The sequence below is a fragment of the Musca autumnalis genome, unplaced genomic scaffold (genome assembly GCF_047663935.1).
Source record: "Musca autumnalis isolate F117 unplaced genomic scaffold, ASM4766393v1 scaffold_2, whole genome shotgun sequence".
Taxonomy (NCBI): Eukaryota; Metazoa; Arthropoda; class Insecta; order Diptera; family Muscidae; genus Musca; species Musca autumnalis.
Window position 1 is genome coordinate 153,932,249 of NW_027411755.1, and position 16,451 is coordinate 153,948,699.

At 36.5% G+C, this 16,451-nt stretch overlaps 1 protein-coding gene across 1 annotated transcript; it reads left to right on the forward strand.

Moving 5' to 3' along the window:
* The first annotated feature begins 5,602 nt into the window (after positions 1–5,602).
* On the forward strand, positions 5,603–6,930 carry RpL27A (ribosomal protein L27A). The gene is made up of 4 exons (XM_073969592.1): positions 5,603–5,669; positions 5,957–6,274; positions 6,501–6,635; positions 6,839–6,930. The coding sequence occupies exons 1-3, from the start codon at positions 5,667–5,669 to the stop codon at positions 6,627–6,629; spliced, it is 450 nt and encodes a 149-aa protein (XP_073825693.1). The 5' UTR covers positions 5,603–5,666; the 3' UTR covers positions 6,630–6,635; positions 6,839–6,930.
* The last annotated feature ends 9,521 nt before the right edge of the window (positions 6,931–16,451 follow it).

Below are 16,451 nucleotides of genomic sequence, written 5' to 3' on the forward strand. Positions count from 1 at the left end.
ACAGTTGTACAAAGAAAATGTTGCTGAAAAAAAGTGTTTCAGCAACATTTAGTAAGTAAAAAGACACACCAATTGTCAGTCAACCCAACAAGGAGGGACGTTGTACTACGGTTACATCTAAATCCATACTGAATATCATGCAACAGTGATAGCTCATTGATGTAACCCAGCATTTGATCTTTCAATATATGCACAACCATCTTTGAGATTATCGGCATAATTGAAATAGGTCTATGATCCCGGGAATCATTACTTTTCCGTATAGGCACTACTTTAGAAATTTTCCAATCTGAGGGAAACGTAGACACAGTTAACATCGTATTAACCATGGTTCAATTATTAGAAGGTTGGGCAGGTTCATGAAATTATAAAAAAACAACTCTGATGCCGGTTTGCTTATAACTTCAAATGACTAATAACAAATGCAACAGGTTTTGTTTATTTGAAATATTGTCAAATATTTAAATTGAAATATTTTACATATGTATGTATGCCCACGTTTTGGTATAGCCCCATATAACGCGAATTGTCGCTTTCAAGAATTTTGAATGTATTAGCCCAATTTGCCCTTGTAATTTAAGACTTTGTATCTGCAGAGGTTAAAACACATTTCCACAAAAAATTTTTATAAAGTCCACGTTATGGTATAACCCCCACCATACAAGGAAACCTGTAGATTTTAGTTCAGAAAACTTAACGGCGGAGGATATAAAACGATCGCCCGGCCCAGTGGTCACTAAGCTCACCATGGTGCCACCTTCCAAGCTACCTTTACCATCTGTTAAGGTTAGTGAGCTAACATGTTTACTCATAAGAACGCTAAAAACTTGAGCTGGGCATTGGGCTAGTAACCCATCTTTCCAAAAGATCGTATTATGAAAAACATAGAAACAGAAAACACCCCCATCTTACGTGTATGACCTCGCAAAAGTTTTATGGATTACAAACAGCGAATCTGCACCTGGAATGTTCGGAATCTTCACAGAAGGTGCAGTTTACGCTTTGGAATATGTACTTGAAAAATACAAGACCGATATTACTGCCATACAGGATATACGATGCATTGGGAAAGGCGCCACAACAACACTTAATGGCCCCGGCACATGCGGGTCCGAACAGACGAGCGCTTAGAAGAAACGCATGATAGTTGTCCTGCCCATGACATATTTATTTTATTCGATTTTAATGCCGAAATTGGAAAGGAGAATGACTTTGGTCCAACAGTCCGAAAATTCTGTCTTCCCAGTGAAGCTTCTGGCAAAGGAATCATGTTGATAGACTTCGCAGCGACAAAAACATGACAGCAGTATTAGATTTATTGTTACGAACAGACACAACACGGAAGTTGGACATCGGTAAGCTGCAATCACAACACATATCCACAGCATATTCCACTCATCTGACCCCATTGTTTAATGCAAGAACACGTCGACAATGTTGAAGTCATTTCTGCTTTCAAAATTGTACATCTTCTATATTTGTTTTTGTATATTTCCAATGTGATTTTGAATAAATTTATTTTGCCGTTTGCCAACTTTGTCAAAACTGTTTTGACACAATAGGAGAACCTCAGGAAAAAATTGTAATCAGATGTTTGCTGTGCCCTACCTTTTAATGATTGTACCATGGTATTAACAATATGCACCAAATGACGTCCAATTAAAGGGAACACAAGCCTCAGAAATTTAAGCTGAAAACCATCATAACCAACCGCTTTAGATTTTATCTTATAAAACGCATTTACAATTTCAGCCAAATCAACAGCTCGAAACGAAAAACCAAGAAACAACAAATTCATTCACCGTTTGATTAGACACAAAATTATCAGTGTTCGAAAATAAGCACTATGGTATCGTACCGTACCGTTCTGTACCGTACCAAGGTGGATAGGTACACTACGATAGTGTACCGCTCCGGGAACAAGTGTCGTTTAGGGGCACCTCTCGGATCCGTCCGAGGTAGCCCTTGGGACCCTGATTCCAACGATATATAATTTTCCGGGGGAAGTCCATACTTCCCGAGATATGGGTCTTGACATTTCGGAAATTTCGTACTTTAACACCTATAGGTTGTTTAAGGGCACCTCTTGGGTCGAGCTGAAATTTTTACCATGGGACCCTGAACACAACAATATATAATTTTCCGGGGGAAGTCCATACTTCCTGAGATATGGGTCTTGACATTTCGGAGATTTCGTACTTGTAACATCTTTAAGTTGTTTATGGGCTCCTCTCGGATCGGGCTGAAATTTTTACCATAGTTAGCCCTTGGGACGCTGAACACAATGATATATAGTTTCTGGGTGGAAGTCCATATTTCCCGAGATATGGGTCTTGACATTTCGGAAATTTCGTACTTGTAACACCTTTATGTTGTTTATGGGCACCTCTGGGATCGGGCTGAAATTTACAGTAGATAGCCCTTGGCACACTGAACACAACGATATATGGCTTTCCGTGGGGAAGTCCGTACTTCCAGAGATATGGGTCTTGACTTTTTTACTTTTATCACCATTATTTTTAAAACCTATGCAATATGGGACTCGTTTTAAAGCTCACGAAGAGTGCTTCCCAATGCCCCCAATAACTAATAATGGTAATTAGATTTTCTAATAATAATTTATTAAGTTATTATTGGGCTACACGATCAAAACATTCTTTTAAATTGAAAGTGTTCTTAAGTAGCAGGCCTTCGGCCGGGGATTTAAGACTTTCTCCTATGGACAGGGACAAAAGTGGGCTACGCGATCAAAACTTTAAATTGAAAGTGTTCCTAAATGTTCCTAAGTGTCAAAACCCATATCTCGGGAAGGATGGACTTCCCCCGGAAAATTATATATCGTTGTATTCAGGATGCCAAGGGCTATCTACTGTAAAAATTTCAGACAGATCCGAGAGGTGCCCATAAACAACCTAAAGGTGTGAAAGTACGAAATTTCCGAAATGTCAAGACCCATATCTCGGGAAGTATGGACTTCCCCCCGGAAAATTATATATCGTACTGTAAATCCCCTAAACGACATTTAAGCCCCGCTCCGGAACACAAACACTAAAAAATATTTTAGTGATACTGTACCGGAACACAACGATAATCGCAGTGTACCGCATGCCGGAGCACTAAAAATCGAAGTGCTCCGACTTCGGAGGACTAAAAATCGTAGTGTTCCGACTGCGGAGCACTAAAAATCGTAGTGCTTTGACTGCGGAGCACTAAAACTTTTAGTGTTCCGACTGCGGAGCACTAAAAATTTCAGCCCGATCCGAGAGGTGCCCCTAAACGACATTTAAGCCCCGCTCCGGAACACAAACACTAAAAAATATTTTAGTGATACTGTACCGGAACACAACGGTAATCGTAGTGTACCGCATGCCGGAGGACTAAAAATCGTAGTGCTCCGACTGCGGAGGACTAAAAATCATAGTGTTCCGACTGCGGAGCACTAAAAATCGTAGTGTTCCGACTGCGGAGCACTAAAAATCGTAGTGTTCCGACTGCGGAGCACTAAAATGTTAGTGTTCCGACTACCGGAGCACTAAAAATCGTAGTGCTCCGACTGCGGAGCACTAAAAATTTTAGTGTTCCGACTGCCGGATCACTAAAAATCATAGAGCACCACGTGTTGGAACACTAAAAAATAATAAAAGTATTAAGTTTTCTTAGGAAAAATATTTGGTTAAATTTGATCATATAAAAATTAAAATAAACTGTTACATTCATGTATGTTTAAATTAGTTAAACACATTGCGAAATTTGGTCAAAATTATGAAAAAACAATATTTAGTTTTTGTGGAATGAAGCACAAAAATTGTCGTGCCGGAGCACTAAAAATCGTTTTGTACCACGTTTTGAAACTATAAGGTAATGAACCTGCGAAGTTGTCGAACAGGCCTAATGTAATGATGTAACAAATTTACGGAGCACGAACTTTTAATGGTGTTTGCGGAAATTAGTAAATAGGAATGATTAAACGTTTGTTTTTCATTTAAGCCACTACTTGACAACAAAAATACAAACAAAACTTTTAAAAATAACATAATGTTAGATAACCAGGCTGTTAACTAAAAATACTAAAAGGGGATGTTAGTAAACCATGTAATTTACTAAGGAAAAGCCACAAATTGTTACTGGATGTTGTTCGTTTACTCTACAGTACAATGCAAAATACCTTAGCCGATTACAAGAAGTTACTGAACTTGTACAAATTTGTACGAATTGTTGAGTATACGAACACACCTAATATTATATATCTTTGGTAAGTCGATGGTCAGACTAGCACGATTTCAACATGGCGACGTCAAGTTTATAGGCGAGGGGTATGAAGTAGTGAAACCCATGTACATGGTTTTCTGTGTTTGTTATGTTGCCTCTTCTTGTTTTTCGTTGCAAGATTATTTCTTCCATTTTCTTTCATTTTTATTTTCTCAAGCGAACGTTAACAACAAAACAAACATAAAAAGATTTAATAAAAACATTTAATTAATGAAATAGTGAAAATTTAACTATTAATATTAATTTAAGTATTAATGTTAATTATTTTATGTTGTTTTTTTGGTTTATTTATGTCTTTTTTTGTTTTTATTGGTATGAGAAACACAAAAAATGCGAATGGTAAAAAAGAAGACACGCAAAAATCTTAAATTTCACGTTAACGTGTGTGGACACTAACGAAACTTGAAAAGAAACTTTACCGAAATTGGTTTCAAGAAACCTTGCTAGTCTGACCATCGACTTATGACTCGCGTAACTTATCCTCACAAGGTCATTTGTAAATATTTAGAGATGGTATTTACCCGGGTAAATACCCATTTGTGGGTATTTATTTGGGTATTTACTATATTGAATCGCCAATACCACATTTTATAGTACGGTTACACTAGAGTTTTTTACCGGGTTAACCCACTTCGAGAGGATTTATTTGACGTTTGCGCTATGGAATTGACATTTGAACTCCAAACCCACTGGGTTAATCCGGTTAAGTGTAACCGGGGTATTACATCCTATTAGTACCATTTCACTGTAAAAAGCACCGAACTTCCTCCGCGGCCGATTCTGTACCATTTTACATACCGAAATACTAAGTTACAGTACTAAAGTAGACTAGTAATTTAAAGTACTTCATAACGAGCGGTATCGTAGTACATTCCATTCTGAGAAGTTTCAATATCTTTTCCATGGGCTACTATCGCTTTGATTACTTACGTAAAACAAAGTGAACATCGGCCACCAAGACATGTTTTTGGGCTATATGTTACGAATTATTTAAAAAAATAATTTGATTAGAGTTCATATAAACGATTTACGACAGCGATCAATGCGAAGTTTAACCCTGCAAAAAGGTATAATATAAACCCTGCATAATACATTTGCATTCACGAAACCCACTCGATTTCAACTGTCAATTCCATTATTTATACGTCAAATGAAATCCAATGGATTTAGGAAGAGTATTCATTTGACATATATGTAAAGGAATTGACAGTTGAAATCTACTCGATTTCGTATATGTAAAAGGACTATTAATCGCAAGGTGAAATAAATGCAGCGAATCCTTTAGGTCGTACTGCAAAATACAACCATGTTCTTATTGAACACAGCTCACTGTATGTTGATGACAACTTGGGAGTGCGACCAACTTCGCTCACTTCTTTCTTTCGGAAAAATTAAAGATGGTGAGTGGATGTTTTTCGTTGATCGAGTCGCCACAAAAGTGAAAAATGATTCCCATAACAATGGAAAATTACTGTTAAACATGGAAAAGAATAATTATAAAATGTGTGTAACAAAATTACGCAAAAGTAAGCACAATTTAAAAGGCAGTTTCTAGTAATGTGAAGTGTTTTTGTGTTAGTGTTTGGCGTGCATTTTCGTGGCGGCTCGTATTATAAACGTCAACACGTGTTTTGGCTTTAATAATTCCACAAAAAATCTAATATTTCGTTACCATTGTCTGTTTTAGTCGAATATCAAGAGGAAGAAGACCAGAAAGTTGCGTGGTCATGTAAGTCATGGTCACGGTCGTATCGGCAAGCACCGTAAGCACCCTGGTGGTCGCGGTAACGCTGGTGGTATGCACCATCATCGCATCAACTTCGACAAATACCATCCTGGCTACTTTGGTAAGGTTGGTATGAGGAACTTCCACTTGCGCCGTCAACACAAATTCTGCCCAACCCTCAACTTGGACAAATTGTGGTCTTTGGTCGGTGTCGACAAAGTAGCTGAATTGGAGAAGGAGAAGACTCCTAAAGCTCCCGTCATTGATTTGGTGAAATTCGTAAGTATAATTTGTGAAAACAGACACCAACAAACAAATGTGAAAAGGTTAAATGAAGATATACCCTAAGGCGTCGGGCGGACTGAATGCGACCGTACAATTGCTTTTCCCATGTAGCGAAAGCCTTTCAGATATCTTTTCACATTTTTTTGTGAAAAATAATAGCATTATTTACAGTTTATTATTTTATGCTTCCTGTTCTAATTGTTCAATTTTTCCTTTGTAGGGTTACTACAAGTTGTTGGGACGTGGTCACCTCCCCAATTTGCCCGTCATTGTTAAGGCCAAATACTTCACCAAGAAGGCTGAAAACAAGATCAAGAAGGCCGGTGGTGCCTGTTTGTTGGTCGCTTAAATTAAGGTAAATATTTAAAAAACGTGTTGTAGCAATATTAGAAATCCATTTTAACAGTGACGATTGATACTAGTCGCGTCAGACCATTGCTGAATGATTCTAGTTTTTACCATAACTGAACTGAGTTTTAAATTAAAAATTATTTTGATAAACAAAATAAAATGGTCAATTTACTAATTATGTGTTTTATGTGTTCTATTTTTTTGCAGCTCAACTTTTACCTCTTAAGTAGTTGAAATACATTCGACCATCTAAAATGTATTTGTTTTTTTACAATAAAAAAAAACTGTCTTAACAAGAATCGATCTCTGATGTTTTAAATGTTTTTGTGTTGTGAACTACTTTAGCAATCATTTTATAACTTAACATACTCGTTGATGGTTAAACAAAAATTGTCCATGGTTATCGGTATTATGAACTTTGAAAATAGTGAACAAAGACAAGGTTAATTGTTATTGCTAGAATTAGCCTTCTCTCGTTTTAACTTAAAGCACCAATGCAGCGAGTATGTTATGTCTTTATATTTTCGATTCCATTCTTTAGTTCTGCGTGTATTAGGTGGATTTACAGATGATGAGACGTATGTTGTTTGTGCAGTACTGGAGAGCGACCAGCAGGAGAAAACTAATATCCTCTTATGAAAATGGTGAGTAGACGTACAACAAAGTAGATTCTAAAATAAAAAAGAGAAAAATATGTCATGAAGATATTCCACAAGGCGTCGGGCGGACTGAATGCGACCGTACAATTGCTTTTCCCATGTAGCGAAAGCCTTTCAGATTTTTTTCTCTTTTTTTTAAACATGTTATACTTATTTGATTATGTTTTGTCATAAACTAATTTTTCTGTTTTCTATATCAACAGGTGGACTTATCTGACAAGTGCGAAGGACTTAACCGATGGGTCATGATCATTTTTTCAAGCTATACATTATCGAATAAAATAGTATGTATATCAATTCATGAACAGCCAAATGATATCAATAAAAGTTACTCAGTAAAAAAAGATTTAAATACACTTTTTTCGTTCACATTTGTGGGGTATTCATTTGGGTATTTACAATAATAACACCATCAACAAGTGTAGATATGAAAACAAATGATATATTCAGGGGCCTAATTACGACATTCGATTCGATCGAGAATTTGCTCGTGAATGAAAAAATCGAGCTATGAACACCTTTGTGCTCTCCAAAGAACACTAAGAAGGTTAGGTTAGGTTAGGTTTAGGATGCGCAGCTGCCGTGCTGGCAGCCACTCCACTCGGAGACCTTGAGGTCCATTGTGATCATCCTGACTATTGATGTTGTTGTGATATGATGTGGGTTTAAGTCGGCTATTGATGAAGTGATTATAGATGCGGCTATATGGTGAAGTGTGAATGTAGATGGTGATGATGTGAAGTGGAAGTGTGATATGTTGTGTGTAATCGATGAGGTTGTATGATGCTACGTATGGTGATGATGGTGTACAGGAGTCATGAGCTGTGATGTATGTTCTGAATGTTGTCCTTTGTCTGCATATGATGATACAAGGCTATTGATGATGATGAAGTGTGCGGTTGTGGATTTTATGGATAGATGATGGATAGTGTTGAAAAGAAGATTCACAGTAGATGTGTAGCGGAAAGTGTGATGTGTTTCTTTCTATGTGCGGGCATGTGTTATGTTGCGTAACTACAGATTGTGGTGATGTGTGACTGATGGGTATATGGTGATTTGTGCATACGGTATACGGTGGTGCGTGAGTGCTGATGGTGTAGTGTGTTTTTTGCTATGGGCGATGCTGTACGATGTTACGAGAGTGCAGATTGTATTCTGAATGATGCTGTGGGCCTGCAGATGATGATGATGATGATATGGTGAGCTAAGTGGAAGGAGAATGTGGATTAGGTTGGAAAGATGGAAAGGAGGGGAAGGAGAAAGTGTTAAGACAAAAGAGACAAGAATAAGAAGGATGAGTAATTGTGAAGGAGAGTAGCAGATTGTTTTAAGAAGAAAGATATTATTTTTCTATACTATGCTAAGCCTGTTCTGACCCGCCCCAGAGCCACTTTAGACTCTTGCAGTAAACCACCAGGATAGTAGGGTCAATAGAGGAGAAGTAAGACAGAGAGTCAATCACGTGTACACCAAATAGTCTATGCCTTTTGATCATCAGTCTAGGACAGCTACATAAAAGGTGCTCGATTGTCTCCGTTTCCTCCTCATCCTCACATAGCCTACAGTACTCAATGTTGTTATCATCCCACTTACAAGTCAAAGATCTTATTCTACAGTGGCCGGTTATGACCCCTGTAGCGATTCTGATTTCCGACTTGCAAAGTGAGAGAAGGGACGCAGTTCTACGCCCTGAGATTGCCGGCCAGATTGACTTCGACACCTTGCAACCAGGTGCGTCTTGCCAAATTCTTTCGGTTTTCTCTGCTAAGAAGGTAGATGGTAAAAAAATTTGGGAACAACTCTAGTTTAGTAAAAACTCTCCGATTTTTTTGAAATTTTTTCCAGAGGTAGATATTCACCCTTATTACGGTTGGCGTTGTCGTAGGCGTTCAAGTGTCGTAGACGTAGTCGTAGGCGTTGTCGTAGTCAATAATTTTTGGTATTATGTAAAATTTTCGACTACGCCTGTTTTGTAATAGATTGCAAAAATACAGGGTGTTGAAGATTATTAACATTTTCGACTATTACACGCCACCCTGTTATAAAAAAGAAAACAAAAAATAGAGTCAGTTAAAATAAAAAAACAATTATTTATTAATAAACCATAAAAATGTTAAGGGTGGGTTATTTTATATCTGACGATGAGGATGAATATACTCCGAACGATTTAAACGTAAGACGAAAACAGTTACGACAAGAATCAAACATATTTTCCATGACTGATACTCAGTTGCTGTTGCTGAAATCCATTTCTGTGAGGGGTATTTGTGACTAGTGTGCAGGGATCCTGGTTCACTTGGACTTGTTGCTCATTTCCATGAGTGATACCTATGCTTACAGGGGTTATTGTGCGGGGATCCTGATTCACTACGACCTGCGGCTCTTTTGCATGAGACCTGCTTACGCTTTGGGGAGTAACTGTGCAGGGATCGTGGTTTTCTAAATCTTCATGGATTATTCATGCTTCAAACAGTTCTTCCTCAGTGGTTGTTTCTCGAAGCGTTGAAGGCTGCTGGATTCCAATTGACTGATTGCCCGCGTTTACAATTGTATCCAATTGTAACAAGCTTAATGCTGCTTCTTCCGTGTCTGTTAGTATGTACTGCTTGAAGGATCCTCCACCTGTAGCACGACATTCCGCCTTATTGTGAACTAACTTCTTCCTTAACTTGAATTTGTAGCCAGCCCAGGGGCCTAATTCTCGCATACGTGATCGAGTTATTTCGATCGATATTTTCAGTATTTGGATTACGTCATCCGTTATCGAATACACTTTCGAGTTTTTGCCCGCCACACATCTGCTGTCGAAATGATTGTTTTTGTGGCACTGAATGAACTTTAATGAAACATTTTGCAATAAAACTAATCAAATTCACATATTAAAGACTTTTTCAATAAAATGAGTAAAAAAACTAGACAAGGGACTGTTTCTTAAAAACTAAAAATATATTTTCCAATGCCAGAATGGGATTTTTTTATTTTTACATAGTGGAATTTAATTCGGGTCACTATTACTTTTAATTTTTCAATTATTTTATAAAATTTTCATGTTTTCATTTCATTTTACGAGAAACTTGCCGCACAACAACTTATTTGTTTGTAATATTTTGTGATTACCACATGTTTCACGTTCAATAACCGTATGTATCGATTACTTTTTTAAATAATTTCGATCGTATAAGGGAATCCAAAAATTTCGATCGTTCGTAATTTGTCTTCGAACAAAAACTCGCTCGATAACGGATGCGAGAATTAGGCCCCAGACTTTCATCCAACCCTCACCTGTTCGTACTGGCGGTCCTAAAATGTTGAGTTTCGTACTAATTTTATTCCACTCTTCTTTCACGCTAATTTTTTTTATTCCATTGCTGTAACCTCTGGCCAAATTTGGATTGTTCTGCAAAATCTGGACCATTGTGTCAAACTGCTTTTTTGTGGTGACTTTTGTTCTAAAACATGTGCAATATACTAGATTTCCCAAATGATGAGCTTGGTTCAGAGATTGACACATAATTTATCGAATATTGGGAAACGGAACCCCCCAAGTTGAAAGAAATATCTTGCAGCCATCGGAAGAAATAAATATGATATTGCAGATTAATATAATATTTAATTTTGAAAATTACATAAAAATAAAGAAAAATGACATCTGGCGCTACAAATTATCTGTGCTTTGTATTCTTATTAATTCAACAAATTACATAATTGTATTGCAAATTTTATTTTTGATTGGCGAAAATCCGGATCCAAAGCATTGGTGCAAGAAGCCATGACAATGAACTGGTGCAAGAAGCCATGACAATGAACTGGTGCAAGATGCTATGACAATGAACTGTTGCAAAATGCCATGACAATGAACTGGTGCAAGATGCTATGATGATTAACTGGTGCAAGATGCTATGATGATGAACTGGTGCAAGATGCTATGACAATGAACTGGTGCAAAATGCTATGGCAATGAATTGGTGAAAGTGTGTGTCACTCCCTTGTAAATGTCATTGGTGATTCACCTAAATTTTCACCTATGACATGTCTCTTGCACCCATGATTAAACTATGATTTGTCATCGAACATTTTGCTGGGTACAAATTAATAAATGCGTTTTTGTTTGTAGTCCTTTTAAAATACAGTAAGGAAAATGCGATACAGCGGCTTTGTAATCACAATTATTACTGTACTGTACCATTGTCAACTGTTTGCATTTTCGTATATTTCGCTTAATAATTTTGGAAATTTGTGTGTGAGTAAGATCAGATTTCCATTCATATTCAATACCAACCACTCTTGGTATAAAGCTCCTTGTCCCAACTAGTGGTACCATTACATTTCTTGGAATAAAAGCCATGCAGACCACAGTTACAACAACATATCGTCGGTGTCATGCTTAAGTGTTCCATACGCCATTTTTGACTTTTTGAGATACAGGTGGTTTCTAGGGTTTTCCGGTATGCTCTTTCTAAATTTCTAGTCGGCTTTCTCCTAACTTCTCTAGTTTCCGAGATATCCACGCCTCGACGGGAAAGCATAAACCTTTTTCAGTTATGAAATTAATATTTTAAAAACTTACAAGTTTAAAAACACATTTCAAAAATTAGAATTTTAATTTTCGATTTAGAAGTATTTAATTTATTGAGGCAAATATGGAACATTTTTTTGTCGCTTTGTTCCATGTGATTTACAATATTTCACATTTGTGTCATAAGTGCGGATATGGAACAAATCGACAAAAATTCTTTTTTAAAAAAATCTCTATAACTTTTATATTCCAATACATATTCCTCTAAATTTTTGTAAATATGTTCTATATACTATTATTAATATTTCAAGTCAAAAATATAAATATTTGCTTTAGTCAGCTCCACACAGTCGTGACGCAAAATATAAAAATGCGATTATCTCAAAACGGACAAATGGCGTATGGAACACTTAAGCATGACACCGACGATATGTATACTGCCGATAAATACTAAATTTATGGCTTAATTTAACTTGAAATATCCATTTTATTTGTTCGTTTTTATTAACGTTTTAAGAAATTTGTCTGTTGTCGTCAACAAAATCTCTAACGAATAATTTCACAGCGTTTCTCGTAATAAAACGCCTCTTGTGGTAGCAAAATTGTAAAAGAATGGCATACAGAGTTGTAATATCTCGTATACGACATACATAATACCAATTAGTCGTTGCGAAAATGTCGTGTACGACATACATAATACCAATTAGACGTTACGACACGTCAATTTGCAATTTTGGATACGACTACGCCAACCGTAATAAGGCTGATTGTTACGCTGATCACGGAAATGTATAATTTTCTTTCAGCGCAACAATATCTACCTCTGGTAAAAATTTCAAAAAAATCGGAGAGTTTTTACTAAACTAGAGTTAAGCCAAAATTTGTTTATTTTAAAGCAAAAACTAAAAAACAAAATTATTAACGAACAATTTAAATATTTGTTGAAATCGTTGAAAAATACTTTCGGAATGAAGATGTGTCATAGATAAGTGTACGAAATTATTCATATTTGTAAAACTTTTTGACTTTGTTGTAACAAATTTCTAATGCATATACCTTAGTAAATATACAGTTGGTGGCACGAATAGGTTTTCATAGTTTGATTTTTTCATTCTCGAGATAATACTCGATCGAATCGAACGTCGTAATTAGGCCCCAGGGCTTTTAGACTTGTAGTATGTTTATATATAACCTGATTAAACAAACACACTGGCTTTTAAATGTCAATTCCATTGCATATACGTCAAACAAATCCTCATAAGGAAGGTTAACCCGACAAAAACCTATAATATAAACAGCGTATTAAGGAGACAGGAAGGAATGTATCAAATTTCACACTTTGGACATGCAAACTCTTAAACCCATCGAACAGATTACCTGAGATCGCTGGACGCAGTCACATCAGTGATTACTTCCCCATCTCACTCATTATTCCCAGAAGAGATGTCTGCTTTACGGCAAAACCTTCTCTTGACGATCATTTATTCAAACGGATCCAAGACGGAGGAAGGTACGGGAACCGGTGTAAAATTCATACAAACTCAATAATAACAACAGCGCCTAGCGGAGATTCTAGTCATCAGGAAAGCCGCAGATTTGACCAAAGGGCTTGAACGTAGTCCAAAGCCGAGCGCTCCTTAGGGCTCTCAAGTCATGGACCATAATCTCCCACAGTGGTAGTAGAACCACACGAGAAGACACCGATTCTTTAGTAGATATGAGATAAATACTCTTACCTTCTTCTCTGACACATGTAAATCCCATCGTCGGTGTCATGCTTAAGTATTCCATACGCCATTTTTGACATTTTGATATAAAGTTACATTACAAGGTTTTGAAACGTGCTCTTTCGGATTTTTTAGTCGGTTTTTCTTATCTCTTATAGATTCTGAGAAATTCAGATGCCAATATGTTCCATATCCGCCTTGCGACACCGAAAAATTGATCATTTTATTCCATATCCATAAAGCCTGGCGTATGGAACAAAACAACTTTGAACTTTTTAGTTCCATATCCATGTCGTTTGGCGTATGGAACAAAGAGACAAAAACGAATTGTTCCGCACCAAAAATGATGGCGTTTGGAACAAACAATTGCCCAATTTTTTCAAGTTGCGAATAATGTGGCATATGGAACAAATTGTTTTAAAGGATTTGGTTTAAAAACTGAAAAATAATAGTTTTTAAATCTAAATATTCACCCTTATTACGGTTGGCGTTGTCGTAGGCGTTCAAGTGTCGTAGACGTAGTCGTAGGCGTTGTCGTAGTCAATAATTTTTGGTATTATGTAAAATTTTCGACTACGTCTGTTTTGTAATAGATTGCAAAAATACAGGGTGTTGAAGATTATTAACATTTTCGACTATTACACGCCACCCTGTTATAAAAAAAGAAAACAAAAAAATAGAGTCAGTTAAAATAAAAAACAATTAGGTATTTATTAATAAACCATAAAAATGTTAAGTGTGGGTTATTTTATATCTGACGATGAGGATGAATATACTCCGAACGATTTAAACTGACTGATACTCAGTTGCTGAAATCCATTTCTGTGAGGGGTATTTGTGACTTGTGTGCAGGGATCCTGGTTCACTTGGACCTGTTGCTCATTTTCATGAGTGATTCCTATGCTTACAGGGGTTATTGTGCGGGGATCCTGATTCACTACGACCTGCGGCTCTTTTGCATGAGACCTGCTTACGCTTTGGGGAGTAACTGTGCAGGGATCGTGGTTTTCTAAATTTTCATGGATTATACATGCTTCAAACAGTTCTTCCTCAGTGGTTGTTTCTCGAAGCGTTGAAGGCTGCTGGATTCCAATTGACTGATTGCCCGCGTTTACAATTGTATCCAATTGTAACATGCTTGATGCTGCTTCTTCCGTGTCTGTTAGTATGTACTGCTTGAAGGATCCTCCACCTGTAGCACGACATTCCGCCTTATTGTGAACTAACTTCTTCTTTAACTTGAATTTGTAGTCAGCCCAGACTTTCATCCAACCCTCACCTGTTCGTACTGGCGGTCCTAAAATGTTGAGTTTCGTACTAATTTTATTCCACTCTTCTTTCACGCTAATTTTTTTATTCCATTGCTGTAACCTCTGGCCAAATTTGGATTGTTCTGCAAAATCTGGACCATTGTGTCAAACTGCTTTTTTGTGGTGACTTTTGTTCTAAAACATGTGCAATATTATAAAATTTATACGAATATATAATCTTCTTGTTATATAGACACATACCTTTTGTTTAAATCCATTTTATTTGTTCGTTTTTATTAACGTTTTAAGAAATTTGTCTGTTGTCGTCAACAAAATCTCTAACGACTAATTTCACAGCGTTTCTCGTAATAAAACGCCTCTCGTGGTAGCAAAATTGTAAAAGAATGGCATACAGAGTTGTAATATCTCGTATACGACATACATAATACCGATTAGTCGTTGCGAAAATGTCGTGTACGACATACATAATACCAATTAGACGTTACGACACGTCAATTTGCAATTTTGGATACGACTACGCCAACCGTAATAAGGCTGATTGTACTGTTATATGAAACTAAATTTATTTTCGCTTAATTTTAACGCCTCTTCATAACACAAAACATATAAGATAAACTAAACAAAAAATCGGGATGCTTCAAAGTGACAAGTGGCAACGCCTTAAACAAATGTAAAGGAAACATTAAAAATGGTATCTAATGTTTTTCTTTCTCATACCACTGTTTTTTTTTAAACCCCTGAGTTTCCAGTTCTCAGTAGCACTTCACGTAAGGGAGGTGGAACACAATTGAAAAAAGTTGGTTTGGTGAAATGTGTGTGCCAAAAACACGAAAATAAGAACCCTTGAAAGAAATCAGCAACTTTTTGCAATTGTAAAAATTGGCCATAACTTCTAGACTATAAGAGATATCTGACTAAAATCAACTTCTGATATATTCTTTGAGTTTAGTTGATTAGAATTGTGCTTTTAAAGTATTGAATTTTTGCACCACTTTTAGACTGTATAGACTCAAACATTAACTTGAGTTTTTCTCGAATCAGGCAAGAACACTTAAACACGACACCGACGATATACCAATTTGCCAAGGGCTTAACATAGCTTAGAAAATGTATCTGATCCTTTTATGTTCTCTTATTTCTTCAGAGCCGGATAACCCAACCATCACCAGACATTACGCTCCTCAACAGCTCAATACCATTAACATAACTTCAATCAGAAAACACAAATTATCACAATCATTACATACTTTTCACCTCAGCACCTTCATCAACCCATCATAACTTCAACTACAATACTATCCATTATTCAGGATGTCCTAAAGGTATATGAGTGCATACTTGAACCAAACCAAGGTTTTAGCCGCATTATCCAACCGATATAACTAGATTTTGGTATCTAATTGTAGTTAGGGGTATAAAATACAAAATTGCTGAAGTCTGGTTCCAATATAATTAATGGTGGAGGCTATAACGTAATATTCTCTTATTGCTTTTAATACATATTTTCAAAGACTACCTAATTTCCTAATCCTATGTCGGTTCCATTTCTCAGCATTCCATTCTTTCTGTTCTAATGATTATGTTTTATCAGTCACAGAAGATATATTTATATTGGTCTTCAATAAAAAGCTCGAATTAGGACCAAAA

Excerpts from the sequence above, each read along its gene's own strand:
- RpL27A (XM_073969592.1), top strand. Across the intron at positions 6,275-6,500 it reads TCATTGATTTGGTGAAATTC|GGTTACTACAAGTTGTTGGG; the intron begins GTAAGTATAATT and ends TTTCCTTTGTAG.